A 15636-nucleotide genomic window follows, 5' to 3' on the forward strand; every position below is an offset into this window, starting at 1 on the left:
GAATCCAGTCTATTAAAATTTTGCTAGTATAAAAGCTCATAATTATAAAAGCTGTAAAGGCACTATTACAAGTGGTAAGCCTAGGCAAGCCCCTTGCAGTGTTTCCTGAGGTAAGGCAGGTTCTTCTACATTTACTGCCACCACCACACATTTAACCTTTCTTTCCATCATGATGCCTGAGAGATAGAAGAATTATCAGGCTTGAAAAAGGATGTAAGCCAGTTAGTTGAGATAGTTTTTATGCCTGGCCAAGGTATTGGTGCAACCTTATCCAGAAATGGTTATTCCTAGAAAACATCTCTAGGAGGTGTGAGGTGTGGTCCAATAACATATATATGCTTGTGCTGCAAGACCCAGGGAATAACAACACAGGACCTTTAGGCAATGTAGGGAATGGGAGAAAGCAAGAGAGAAGGCTAGGTACATTTGCTTTAGCTGGCCTGACCTGGGTGTGCTCTCCAATGACCCCTTTTAACACTGGAAGTGTCCGAAGGCAAGATAATACCCTCATTTAATTAAACCTCTTTCCTGAGTGCAAAAGTCTTGGTCGTAAAGCCCAAAGAAAGGACTGTTTTATGGACTGGCTGTGAAGCTACATCTCCATAAGAACCAGCCCTGATTAAACTCTGCTCTTTACTCCTAAAACCTAAAGACACTTCTGTGACACTGGTTCATAGAAGATGAGACAATTCTTACACCATATGAATAATTTTATGCTCCCATTATGACTGCAGTACAAAACCTGTTATCTTTTATATAAATATATATTATCTAAATATAAGTTACATGAACTTGAATTGAATTGCTTTAGAGTAAATGAAATATGAATGATGTCTTTACGTTAAAATGTAAGTTATTGGGTGCTTAACTCTCTGCTAAAATCAATGGGACTTGAAAGAAATTAACTGTGGCTACAGTATGGCTTTAGTTTGAAAAAAATATAAATATGGTAATCAGGAGCATTTAACTTTACATAGACAGAAGGAGAAAGAATGTTAAATAACCAGTTTTAACTAATTATGTATCTTCTATGCTTCCAGATCAGTGATATACATGAAGAAAATGCAGTACTAAAAAGACAAATGGGCACCCTCAAAGAGACCATAAATGTTCATGACATGGAGTCAAAAGCAAATAGAGAAACTATCATGAGGCTCGTCTCAGAAATGAGCAAAGAGCAGAGTAAGGCAGCAGTCTGCTCTCAAGACATGGAAACGCTAAGCAATGTATGTCTTTTTGTTATATCTGTCTTGGGGCATCAGGTCGCTAAACAAAGACTTACTTTGAAGAGTGCTGTATGGTCAGTCTACTATGCAAGTGGGGTGGGGAAGGGACAGAGAACAGCATATGGCACAAAACGTGTTCTTAGAGCCAAAACTAGATGAATGCTACTGTTTTTTTTAAAAAAAATACACAAATTGCCACCATGGACCCCCCAATCTGTATTGGGACCTCGCTGTAGAGGATGTGGAGCTTTAACCTTTTGTTCTCCTGAATCAGGGAATACAAACTCCCATTGAAGTTAATAGGGTTTTTTCCTGTGTAAATTGGGACCATAGCAGAAGACAAAGAGTTAAAGGCTGCAGACACACTAGTTGCTTCAAAAGCAGCCAGACAGTTTTCTCTGGCTGCGTTTTGAAACACCTCTGCCCAGCCTGGATACATCTCCCTTCCTAGCATTGCCATATTCCAGTCCCACAAATCTGGGCTCCCGACCCTGCCGCTGATTGCGAGAGGGAGCTCCCAGGCACCCCCTCCCACTCCGCAGGCCCGCAACACCCTCCTGCATGCTCCACCTCCCTCTCCCTTGAAATAAATGCTGGTCGCTCTGCGGGTGCAACCCCGCCATCAACGAAGATGGCAGCCAAGGCTTCCCTAAGGGGCTGATGCTTCCTCCACCATCTTGGTTGATGTGCGCATGTAGCACCAGCATTTATGTCAAGGGAGAGGTAGGCAGGTGGAACGTGTGTGCATGCGTGTGCATGCGTGCGCTGGGGCCTGAGCACTGCCCACCTTGCCCTCCCCATGCACCTCTCTTATTTTCTCCTCACCAGTTTCTTCAGCTTGGGACCCACCCGGAAAATCCAGGCTACCTAATGGGCTAAGCGGGGGCTAGGTAGCAGGGCTATAATCCAGGTAAAACCCGGCTAACCAGGCAATATGGCAACCCTATTCCTTCCCCACTGCTGATTAGAACCGCCGCCCACAGCAAACCATTGGGCCAATCACTGTGTCTGCCTGAGCCTACAACAAAGCATTTTCACTGGACACACTTGGAGTGGCAACAGTATTGATGGCCAAACAGTTTTGAAGTCTGTGTGAAGCTGACCTCAAGGTAAAGCGCACTGGAGCTGCAATTTTGGAGGTTTTGGAGTAAAATGGGGCAGAGTTTGCCTGGCATTGTGTGTCTTCATGTTCAGAAAACGGAAGTGGAGTCGCACTGAAGCCAGCAAAACTGCAAGTGTGTCTCTACCCTGCATCTCCCTATCCTCCCCTCCCATGGCAGGATCTCAATTTAGATCAGGCCCCCTTCACTGGAATTTTTTAAAAACTGTGCACTTAAGGACACATAAATGTAGCTAACATATCATCTAGTTTGGCCTTATGTCGTAATTCCTATCTCTTTACATTTTAGCATATATCAGCCTCAGAGGTCCTTGATTCAGACTGAGACCACAGTGCTGGATGAGGGAGGTTAACCCCAGCACCATTTTCCCAAACAAAATTCAACTGCCTCTAAGCCGCTATTTACCCTGTTAGGGGAAACTTGCATGTGGAACAGGCTTTAGGCAATCATATTATCAAACTGCTGAACCACTGGAGACTTCTCTGAAGTTTCCATCTAACACTGAAAGAGCAACCCACTTTCCATTTGAAATTTAAAACAAGAAAAGTGTCTTAATTCTCTAGCAAAACAAGCAACTATTGTTGAGGACAGCCATTATCCTGAAGAGAGATGAAACACATGCAGACACAAACACAGAGAGAACGGAATCATTTTCCTGCCTCCGGTCTCCATCTCTGTGTGTCATTGAGAGTTGGGGTAACTCATTTTGATTTTTTATCTAAGGCAGTTGACTGCAGCTACAAAGGCCAGCTGTAGCAACTGGATTTTAATTCAGAGGCCTTTCAAGCAGCCTGCCACATAATGGTCATATGGTAAGAAAATGTGGCTGTCCACACAGACAAGATTGTAGTGGCTCTCAGTGCAGAAAGAGTTTAAGAGTAACTGAAACCAATGTTCAAGGAAGATATGAGAAGGTGAGTAAAGAGAAAAGATCATGACTCACTCAGCTGATCTGGCTTAAATTAAAGTCTGATTATATCTGATACTTCTTACATGGGTTAATGCTTTTTAAATGCATCATTAAATGAGTTAATGCTTTTTTTAAAGGATCAATAAATCTGTCTTGTGAATCTTGTTGAAAACACTTTGGGGAACATCAAAATATAAAGTTAAATGTATATTTCTTCTGAAAAGTCTAATTGTAAACAATGAAACCCAATCACCTTTCAAAACAAAAGGGTCTTTGTGGGATATGGGATTCCAGCAAACATAGATGCTGTCAAAAGTCTAAGCACACTTGGTCATGGGATGCATAGGATCATATCTGAGCTGAACTGAGAATAGTTCAGAAACTTTTATACTGTTGGTGATTTAGTTGGAGGGACAAAGATATTCTTCATTAAGAGATGTAGTCTGTCATTTGACTTATGAAATCATGAGACACATTTGATACATGATTTGGATTGGAGTAAGAAACTTGCCCTTGGTGTTAGTGGCCATGGAACTAGTCCTTTCCAGGTCTTTGTAAAGTTCTGTCACTCAGCCCATGCCTGTAAAAGATGTTCAGTATAGATGTCACACATGTTTACAGGAACTGTGGCTCACTAAGGAATCATTTTAAAGTAAGGAAGATGGCCCTTCGGATGATATGTTTTGCCAGCCAAAACCACAGTGGAAAATATGGCAGTGACTTGTCTTCAAATATTAACATTTTCTTTTATTTCATGAGATATTGGAAACATAAACAGATCTTAATATATCAACTGTTTTCAACACCTGCATTCAAACCACTCACCTATTTATAGGATTTGTATCCCACCCTTCATCATAGATGATCTCAAGGCAGGTAACTACAATTTAAAATACAATAAAACCCAAAATATTAAAACCATTAAAACAGTCAAAATATCACATAACTCTCATCTATCATAGTGAAGACCATATAAATATCAAGCGTAAAAGACACCTGGGGAGAAGAAAGGTACTCAGCTGGTGCCAAAGATGGATAGTGTTGGCTCCAGCAAATCTCATGAAGGAGATTATTCAACAACTGAGGCACTATTGCTGGGAAGTCCCTCTGGTGGGTCATAGATCTTCTTGACTTCATTCAGTGATGGAATTACCCAGCAGATCTTAAAGTTCAGACAGTATAATGTCATTGCTAATAAATGAATTCTGCTTTTGGTCTGGTTGTGGGGAAAACTCTTGGTAGTAGACATAATACATAGTGTGATTTGAGCCAGTTGCTGAATAGTATTATCTTTCCATACAGTTTTAATCCTCCAGGAGAAATGCATAGCAGTAAATATAGCAATCAGGAAGCACTGACATTTTGGAGGAATAATTGCTTAGCTCTATTCTGTCATTCTTATCCCCAACTAGCATGACTACAGCAGGCCCTCTTTTTGGTGGGAAAACAATTGTGCTAGTGTTGCAGGTATGTACTGAATGGTGGCTTTGACATCAGTACATGGCTCCCTCCCTTGCTAACACAAGCTAGTGCATAAGCACTTATCCCAAAATAATTCCTTGCTTTTTTAATCATCTTTTTGTTTTAATGTCTTCCACAGCTTTGCATCCCTTTTGTCCAGCACAGGTACCCTTCCTTTAAGCATTTCCATCCTCACCCTCATTCAAAGAATCATGAGGTGGCTAACAATATCTTTTAAAACAAGAAATTGTTAAAAATTTACAGTATTTAATAGTAGGAGACACTCTATTTTATTTTATTATTTATGTTTGTCATCTCATAAAGTACATTCTCTATGTGCTGTAAAATGCATTAAATAGAAAACAAAATTAAAAACACAACAAGAATGCAAACAGCTACCCAGTAAATACCAAAATAAATGCCAGTCACCAGCAAACAGAACTATTAACACAAAAAACTGCTGAAACCATATCAGAAGAGCTAAAACTGGCCAGTCATCATTGATTAACAGAGACTAATGGTGTTAACATGATGTTAGAATGGTGTAGGTCCAGAACAACAGCAAACTATTTGCTTGGTGCTAAAAAGACATTAGTGTGGGTGAGAGTTTGACAAACTGGGACACTGCTGAAAAGGTGTTCTCTCTTGTAGCTACCCTCCATACTTCAGATTGGGGGGGGTACTTGGAAAAGGGCATCTGTTGCTGATTTTAGGGCACAGGTAGGTACATAGGAGAAAAAGTTTTCCCTTAGGTACTGGGCTTAATGTAAGGCTTTATGGATTAAAACCAGAACATTGAACTGGGCCCAGAAACAAATAAGAAGCCATCGAATGCTAGCAATGATCAATGTTATATGTTCATAATGGTCTGGTTCACATATCACTCTAAGCCAAACCATGGCTTAGTAGGAACACACAGGCTATGGGGGATTTGCAGCTGCTTTGCTCCTCCCTGGTCATTTTGCTGTTGCACCATACTGATCTAAACCATGGTGTGGCTTTGCCTGCTGTCCAAACTCAGGCTCATGGTTTAGCTCTCCCAAACAAACACTGAGTGGTAAACCATAGGGCAAACCTTGGTTACCGCTTGTGATTAGTCTGAAGAGAGCAAAATGATGAGCCCAGTTTGGATGGCAACTCAGCGCAGCGCAGCCCAGTCCAGCAGTAAAACAACCAGGAAGGAGCAAAACTGGAGCAAAGCAGCTGCCATCTCTTTTCTAGGAGCCTGCATGCTTGTGCATTCATCCTAAGCTGTGGTTTAGTTTAGCACTGATGTGGAAATGCCTGGTAATAATTAATACTGTCACTGCCATAATTACGCACCAGCTGAAGTTTCCAGATCAACTTCAAGGCAGGCCCATGTACAATGCATTATAGTAATTCAAGTTGTCAGAGGATGGAGCACTGAACGCTAATGCCACAAGCTGATCTTGCAGAAGCAAGGCCAGTCCTGCCCTATGTTGTGACGGTGGAGCTATCACTTTCATTTCTGTTACTTATGTTGTATTGAATTAATCTCCAGTTTCTCTAAAAGTATTCCTGACGGTCAGTTCACATAACTTTTTTATGTAAAGTGCCATGTGATTTTCTATAATAGTGTGGTATAGAAAATACTATAATAAATAAATACTCATAAATGTGTCCATACAAACATTCATTTCCCATTTAACTTTCAATTTAGCGGCAAACCATAGTTTGGCATTGCATCGAAACCAAGCAATTTATGGTTTATACAAACAAGTTTGCCCACAAACCAAGATTGTAAACCACAGTTTGAACTGGGCTTGTATTCCTGGTGTTCAGCAAACTCTATAGGCTTGATCCCAATGCTCCCAAAGAACAGAAAGAGATGTGGGTTGCAAAAAGTGGTTTCCTGGTTTGCATGTAAAGTCAAGATGCACCCTAGTGTTTTTGCTCTTTCTTGTTCACTGTTTTAAGTGCCTGATCCTGTGAGTTGTGTACTATTTACTGTGCTATACACACCTGAGTGTGAATAATTAATTCATGTCACAAGCAGAAAACCTGTGCCACAATCAAGTGAACATATGGCTTGTGTCTGAATTATACAGCCACAAGAGTGGCTGTATTCTATAGCCAGTGTGGATTTTTCACATTCCACAATGTTAAATTGAAAAAAAACCCCATGCCATTCTGCTCCTTTCCATAAGCTCATTTCAAAACACAACCTTATAAAACTTACAGTCCTGAACTCAGAAACGCTTGCTTAACAACCCTCTAAATTTACATGGAGATACACAAAACAGTCAGAGAGAATAGAGAGTTTAAAGTCTAAAAAGAGAGAAAAAAACCAGAGAGCCCTTTTGGATTTTTTTCTCTCAGATTTCTCATAATATGTTGAAATTCATTAAAAATCAGCTTGCCTAATCAGGGGGCCACACCCACACCAGATTTTGATTTCACTTGAGACAGTTATGGCTTCCCCCAAAGAATCCTGGGAAGTGTAGTTTGTGAAGGGTGCTGAGAGGAGACTCCTATTTCACTGACGGCGCTCCAGTGGCCAGAGTGGTTTAACAGTCAGCTGCTCTGATTGAACGTCTGTGAGGGGAACAGGGCGTCTCCTAGCAACTCTCAGAACCCTTCACTAACTACACTTCCCAGGATTCTTTGAGAGAAGCTATGACTCTCCAAAGTGAAATAAAGGCCTGATGTGGATGTGGCCAGGGACAGCTTTGGTTTAAATTTGGGTGGGAAGCTACATGTGCCTGCTGTAGAATAAGAAGGTGGGGGAAACGCTGAAAAGCAATGATACTGTTCACAATGTTTTCCTTTTGGAAAGTGCCCACTCACCCAATCTCCTCCCCTCCCCCTCCTCCTACCCTCCCTGCCCCTCCCCTGGGTCAGTGTTGGACTATGACGTGGGAGACCAGGGTTCGAATCCCCACACAGCCATGAAGCTCACTGGGTGACCTTGGGCCAGTCACTGCCTCTCAGCCTCAGAGGAAGGCAATGGTAAAATCACTTCTGAATACCATTTACCATGAAAACCCTATTCATAGGGTCGCCATAAGTCAAGATCAACTTGAAGGCAGTCCATTTCCATTTTCAAACATGATTGCACACAAATAAATCCCATTGAACACAAAAAGTATGCAAATGATCAAACCCACCCTCCTCCCTCCTATCCCTTCCATCTCGCCCCTTCCCTCCCCCTTCCTTTGCTCCTCCCTACCATCTCTGTCCCCTTCCAATCCCCTCCTTCCCCCTTCTCCCCCTCCCCTTCCTCCTCCCCATGGTCAGTTTTACCTATCTTAAGCATGATTGCATGGGAGTAAATACCATTGAACTCTATAAGCATGCAAATTATCAAACCTGCCCTCCCCCCTTCTTTTGCCCCCTCCAATCTGCTCTTTCCCCCTCCCCCTCCTCCCCCCACATGGTCAGTTTTACCTATCCTAACCATGATTGCATTGGAGTAAATCCCATTGAACTCAATAAGCATGCAAATGATCAGACCTGCCTTTCCCCTCCTTCCCCTCTCCTCTCCCTTCTTCCTCCCCTCCCTTCTTCCTCCTCCCCTCCCTTCTTCCTCCTCCCCTCCCTTCTTCCTCCTCCCCTGCCCACTCCAGCCCTCCCTCCCACCCCACCCCCAGTCAGTGTTACTTATCCTAAGCATGATTGCATGGGAGTAAATCCTACTGAAAATAAACATGCAAATGATCAAACCTGTCCTTCTCCTCCCCTCCTCTCCTCCCCTCTGCCCTCCCTCCCTCCTCCTCCTCCCCCCTCCCCTCTGCCCTCCCTCCCTCCTCCCCCTCCCCCTCCCCTGTGGTCAGTTTCACCTATTCTAAGTGTGATTGCAGGGGAGTAAATCCCACTGAACTCAATAAGCATGCAAATGATCATCCATTCTCAGCAAACTTGGGCGGGATCCCATTTCTTACCTGCCGGATTAAAAAGCATAGAAAATCACTAATAGGCAAAAAACCTTGCGGTTTAAGAACGTGCCTATAGCCCACAGCTATTCTATCAAACTTTAAAAAGCAAGGAAAGCAAGCTATAGTGAATGCACCAGGGGAGCAGGAGACCTGACCTCCTCTCTGAGATATTGTACTGCCCTACAAATTGGTCAAAATGCAAACACAATTTGGGTTCGTCTTTCATAGTCCAATCCACTTCATGTGTAGCTTGGAAGAATTTGGTAACGTGCCTCTGAGCATATGGTGAGTGGTGGCAACACCTGCAATCAGCCCAAATAATAGAAAGAAGACGTGCTGTGCTGACCTTGTTTTAGCAGGGAGGAAGCAATATTATTAATACAATTGATATAGTTCAGATGGTCACTTTAAATATGTCTGATTTACTTTGCAATTTAGTGAAGTTTCCTATAGGAAATCATTTTCTTTTGTTTCTATTTCTGTGAATATGTGAACTACAGCAACACTTTGTAAAATTTACACTAAAAAAACTCCAAACATAATTGTGGAATAATGGCACTGACTATTCTGCAGAACAGTCTCCAGTGGACATCAGGAGTGTCTCAATTTGCACAAGATAAAACAGTGGGAGGTGAAATATATTCTAGCAAAATTCTAGGTGTGCTCTGTGTTTTTAATTGACCATGCCCACCTTGCCTTAAATGAAGTGGTTTAAACATAGCAGGCTGAAAACATGCATCCTCTTTTTTCCAACAGCTAGAGTCATTGCTGAAGTAGCAACATACTGCAGTTTCAGATGCAACTGTTAATGCACCCAAAATAGAAATGGAACATAATCTCCAATTTGAAACACAAAAGGCTGTCTTCACCATCATATGACACTGGCCAATAAAAAGACGTTGAAATTAATAAAAATAATTTTGACACACATTTCTTGGATGAAAAATGAGGGAAATAAAATTTTCTAGATTAGATTCTCTGTAGAAACATTAGTAACACAGGAAAGAAGCAAAGTAAGAAGAACACCAACAAACACAAAAAAAATTAATTCTCCATCTTTGGAGATGGCAGGTGTTGCCACCACTCACCATATGCTCAGAGGCATGTGTTACCAAATTCTTCCAAGCTACACAGCAAGTGGATTGGACTGTGAAAGACCAAACCAAATTGTGTGCATTTTGACAAATTTGTAGGGCAGTATAATATCTCAGAGAGGAGGTCAGGTCTCCTGCTCCCCTGGTGCATTCACTATAGCTGCCCAATTTCCTTGCTTTTTAAAGTTTGATAGAAATATCTGTGAGCTATAGGTATGTTCTTAAACTGCAAGGTTTTTTGCCTATTAGTGAATTATAATTAATACACGATGCTATAAAAAAGTGCCCACATTTCCATTAAGTTAACTGAAATTTAAAATGAAAAAACAAAACTTAATTCCTGGTAGTACTGGGTAGGCTAGGACTGGAAGGCTTTTCTGAAGTGAGGGATCACATTATGAATTGAGAGTAAGGATTACTTTTTATGAATTTGTGTTGTAAGGTGCTTTCATGTAGGGTTGCAAGTAATATCACTGCATGCAGCTGACTTGGATGCTAGGGTATCTCTGCTCTCTCTTTTTTTTAACATTATGAGTATTAGCTCTAAGAATCACAGGGTAATATCCAACGGAGAACTCCAACTGACGGAAGGAATTAAATCAGCAGAACTGTAGAAGGAGGCAATTTCCAGCAATTCCCCATCTCTCCTGCAGCCCTCTGTGCCCCCTAAATCTGCTGCTCAGGGTATGTGTGCCGAAGGCAGGAGGAATATCTGAAAATTGCCCCCCTACTTGATTCCACTGACAGATTCCATCAGTGGATGATGGACAGTGTTTAATACCACAAAGGAGATTATAGATTTTCTAGTGTGTGTGCTTTTCTAAAAAAAATTTAATTAAATTTTATTAAAAGGAGTGGTACATTATATTACAGATGGTAATGTCAAGTCATGGCCCATCTCTGAACATTAAGAAGGAGAAAAGAAGAGGGGAAGGGGGGTTGTAGTTCAGCAGTGTTGTTTTAATCTGGTGTCTCTTGATTCCTTCCCCTACAATGAAAACCACAAAACCAGAAGACACCACAGCCTTCTGTTAACTTTCTTATATTATTTAGCTGGGAAGCCTTTCCTTATTGTTTGATCTAAACCACTTTTGCTTGTCATCCCCTCTTTAACCCCTCTGCCTTGATGGATCTGATGAACAGTTTTTGTTGCTTTCTTTCTTGCAGCTTTTTTAAGTGCCTGTAAAGTTTGCTTTTCTCTTGGATAGACCTACCAAACTCCTTCAATCTTCATATGATATTTCCTTCAGACTTCTTATCACCCGTGCTGCTCTTTGAATTCTTTCCTCTTTCCTATATCCTTTGAATTACATTGCCAAGAACTGACTGCAATTCTGCATCAAAGTAGGCAACTAGCATAATCTGGAATGTTTGTTTTTCTCTTATTAAGTACACATTGGTCACTTGTAATCATCCTGTTTTCCTTTAGGTATTTCAAATTAAGCTGCATCCCAACTAGTATCCTGATTGTAATTTTCACTTAATTTTATCCATTGTCCCAATACTAAGGAGTGTTTCACAGATTATACTTTTATTTCCTTTATATGTCTTACATATAGTAAAAAGTGTGTATGCCTCACATGTACCATTATGTGTGAAGAACAGGGGTGCTTTTCTGGATCTTGTAAATGCAGCAACATATGTTTTGTGTTCCTCACATGTCAGTTTATATGTCAGTTTATTACTTACATAGAAGTGATATGGAAAAATGGAAATGGACTGCCTTCAAGTCGATTCCGACTTATGGCAACCCTATGAATAGGGTTTTCATGGTAAGAGGTATTCAGAGGTGGTTTACCGTTGCCTTCCTCTGAGGCTGAGAGGCAGTGACTGGCCCAAGGTCACCCAGTGAGCTTCATGGCTGTGTGGGACATTCGAACCCTGATCTCCCAGGTCATAGTCCAACACCTTAACCACTACACCACACTGGCTCTCGTAGAAGCCCAGCTATTCTGGATTAAGAAGCAAATATACATGGGAAACACATGATGATTAGGATATTTTTGCTTGTGACTATTTACCCATAAATGGTTATATTTATGGGTAAATAGTCACAAGGAAAAAGATCCTGATCATCATGTGTTTCCCATATATATTTGCTTCTTAATCCAGAATAGCCAGGCATTTTAATTACCCCCTCCCCCCAAAAAAGTAATGTCAAATTTAGGCAACATAACTTATGGACTTACATATGCCTAGCTGGATTTGATGCAAAGGGATTTGAGACACGATTTTGAAGAGCAAAACGAGCTAGCTACTATCTGGTTAATCCTATGTTCCTGTTGTATGTGTATGCATACTGCAACCACTTGGGTGGAGTCACTTTATACATGTCTTTCCCATCTGTTGGCCACTCTAGTGGCAAGGAGGGCAATGAATGGGTAGGAAAGGCTTCAGTCTCCACATGTCTACTGCACTTACGCACTACTGTACCCATGTGGGATCACACCGTGGGATCACATCCATGCAGTTCTCGGTGTGAAGGGGACAAAAAGGCAACCGACTGTAGGATGTGATGTTGACTGTGCTGTCTCAACAAACAATTATCACTAGCTGATGATGCTAAACAAACAAACTAGTGTTGATGTATCTTCAGGTGTTTTATGAGTTCCTATACTTTCTAAAATATGGTAATCATGCCAACTGCTCTTTAATTCCCTGACTCTACTTTCTCTCTTTTCATTTCCCACCTAACTGCTTTTTTTTAAAGTTGGTAGAGGCCATCCTAAGATCTAGCTATTTCTTTGAAGATCCTTTGATGAATATCCAGCAATGTGGACTTTAATGAATTCAGACTGACAAACTCCTTCAAAATCCTTAATTGTTTGCCTTCCATTTCCTTGATCCCACCAGTATTTCTTGTTATCTCATTCCAATGTATCTTTGTGTAAAGAGTAACATAAGCACTGAACAGTTAAGCCTGCTCAATTTGCTTATGCATTATCTGTGCTATTAGAGTATTTTCAGCTCCCTTTTGCTTCTAGAGAGAGCCAGTTTAATGTATTGGTTAAGGTGTTGGACTACGACCTGGGAGATCAGGGTTTGAATCCCAACACAGCCATGAAGCTCACTGGGTGACCTTGGGTCAATCACTGCCTCTCAGCCTCAGAGGAAGGCAATGGTAAACTCCCTGTGAATTGGAGGTCGGCCATTATCAAAAGTGCTATGAACTTTGAAGAAGCACGCGTACAGGGCAAAAGGGACAAATGAGCTAAGTGGAAGGCACGTCAAGCAAAACCTCATTGTGACCATCTTCCATCTGGAAACCTATGTCCTCACTGTGGGAGGCTGTGTGGAATTGGCCTCCACAGTCACTTATGGACCCACCATTAAAGACCTTATCTTGGAAGACAATCTTACTCGGCCACGAGTGATAGCCAATGAATGAATGATAAGTTGGAATGGACTTGAAGGCAGTCCATTTCCATTATTATTATTTTTTTGCTTCTAGACATCCATAAAAGCTAAGAAAGAAAGCACAATAGGCAGGGATGCATTCAAAGAGAAGACACCAAGGAGTACTCCTTTTTCCTGACATCCCTGGCTAGGTGCAATGGCTTTTGTCTAATTTGTCCTCCTGATTTTTGTCCCAACATGCTATACCAATATGCTCTGTAGTGAATTATCCCTTTCATATCTTTCTTTTTAGTACTTGGAACATTAAAAATATCACAATATAATTGCACCTGCTGAAAATGAAGTGTGACTACCTTTTCCTTACGCAACCTGCATATGTATATTTCTGAAACACAGGTGCCAACAGACGACTCATTATAGCTGCTTTTTAAAAATGGCTCTAAAACAAATAATTTTTATTTATTTATTTATTTATTTGAAACCAGCAGGGCCCCATTGCCAACCCCTGGATCCCCTTGGCCCTGCTTTTCCTCTTCCTCTGCACAAGGGAGGAGTGACAGGAGCCATGACCTCTGATCATCTGGCCTTCTCTCTCTCTCTCTCTCTCTCTCTGGTGTCTGGTCCAAACACTCCCCCCAAAAACCCCTGCATACCAGTTGTGCTTTTTTAAATTATTGCAGCCAATTTGCCATTCCAGAATGGGTGTCTTATAACCCTATTTACATTTTCAAATCTTAGTAGCATAAAATGAGATCAGCATCAGTTATTATGAAGCTGGTAAACTATGTTGTGCTGCACCTGTGATGAGAAAAGAGAACATTTGTTGAAATAATATCGCAATTTGAAAATGTTTCCTTCATTTTCTGTAATATCCGTAATTTAATTCTTGGCACCAGAACAGATTTCCCCCCCACCAAGATCTTTTAAGAAAAGTAGCAGGGAAATGAAATTAAATGGAAGTATGCCAAAACTTACAAAGGCAGATTTTGTTGACTGTGACGTCTCCAATTAGAGTAGGTTTGAGTGGTGACAAGTATGTACTTAACATTTTTCTTTCTTTTTTTTAAGTCTATATTTAAAATTGGAATAATTATGGCAATAAACATGACCCTTCAAGTCTAGCATTCCACTTCCCATTTGGCATTCAGAAGTAGCTAAGTCATGAAAAAAACAGAACAATGCTTCCACATGTGCCCAGCTGGTTGTCTAATGCTTTTACTTTATAGAAAGGAAAATTCTATCCCATTCCCAGCTGTCAGTCAGAACATGCATTAAACTTGTAAAGGATTAATAGCCATTGCTGCTTTTAGATTGTGCCTAATTTAAACTGTTTCTTTCTGTGCCTACAAACATATAACATGTTTTCCAAACTCCCACAAGTGTTTAATTAAATAGTACTAAAATACTTGATTTGCCAGTTTGTTTTCAGAGGCAGTGAGCTTTGGAAGCACATTGTATGAATGAGAACCAAGCACTTTGAATGTCCATGTGTGAAAATTGTAGACTCTCTGCCCCATCAGTGCCTCTCCAAAACATCATCTGTGCATAGAAAGCAATTCTGAGCTAATAGGGACAGTTTGTGTTGGGACACAGAAGAAAAGACATTGTCTTAAATATGCAGGAATGTTAAAGGTATTAAAAGTAGCTGTAATCTAGCAATTCATGGGTGGGCCTATATAATTCTATGAAATTTACTATAAACACCAGTGGAGTTAATCTGGCATTCCCATCATCTCGTTGCACCACACCATCCTTGCTGTTGCCTCTCCTCTCCTCCTTGATCCTGGTATGCTGCAGTGATGCAGGTGATTGGAGGTCAGGTGAGCACTACTTGCCATGCTTCTGTGCACTGTAAATAATGTTGTAATCCCTTCTTCTGTGGGGTCTGGGTGAGAAGTGTCCAAGTCAGGGGTAGCCAATGTGGTGTGCTCCAGGTGTTGATGGATATATCTCCCATCACCCCTGACTATTGGCCATGCTGACTTGGGCTGATAGGAGTTGTAGTCCAACATCTGGATTGAACTACATTGGCTACCCCTGGATTAGGTATAGATGCCCTTCCCTAAAATTAGATGTTCAGTTGCCAGTGCCATGTGCATCTGAGGACACTATATTTGTTGTTGTTATGTGCCTTCACATCAATTACAACTTATGGCGACCCTATGAATCAGCTATATAAATAAATAATTATAATAATGTGGTGGCAAAAAACCAGGAGGGAGACACAGAAACCAGAAATTATACGAAAAAGAAAGCTAGTTCTCAAAAGTGCCAACTACTAAGATTTATTCAAGCTGAAAACATTTTGGAACAGAGACTCCTTCTTCAAAGAGGAAGGTTTTCAGTAAGCCTTCAGCAGATTGACTACTTCCACACCTTTGCTCTATAGATCATTTAGTCCATACTGGCTGTTACACATGTACGTGGGAATCCCTATGTGTGTCCATCCCATATATGACCCGATGACCCCTAAACATGTTTCCCTGAGAGGTAGGATCTTTTGCATGGAGACAATAGCACACTGCCCTGAGAATGTGTCTAAGCAGTTCTAAAACCCAAGAAATGCCACAC

At 41.1% G+C, this 15636-nt stretch overlaps 1 protein-coding gene across 2 annotated transcripts in view; it reads left to right on the forward strand.

Moving 5' to 3' along the window:
• Positions 1 to 15636, forward strand: part of CCDC170 (coiled-coil domain containing 170) — an 80573-nt gene that overhangs the window by 25396 nt on the left and 39541 nt on the right. For both annotated transcript variants that reach the window (XM_061624134.1, XM_061624132.1), the window contains exon 5: positions 1041 to 1226. In XM_061624134.1, the coding sequence (XP_061480118.1) occupies positions 1041 to 1226 (186 nt within the window). The remainder of the gene's footprint in view (positions 1 to 1040; positions 1227 to 15636) is intronic.

This window comes from Rhineura floridana, chromosome 4 (assembly GCF_030035675.1).
Source record: "Rhineura floridana isolate rRhiFlo1 chromosome 4, rRhiFlo1.hap2, whole genome shotgun sequence".
In the NCBI taxonomy this organism is placed as follows: Eukaryota; Metazoa; Chordata; class Lepidosauria; order Squamata; family Rhineuridae; genus Rhineura; species Rhineura floridana.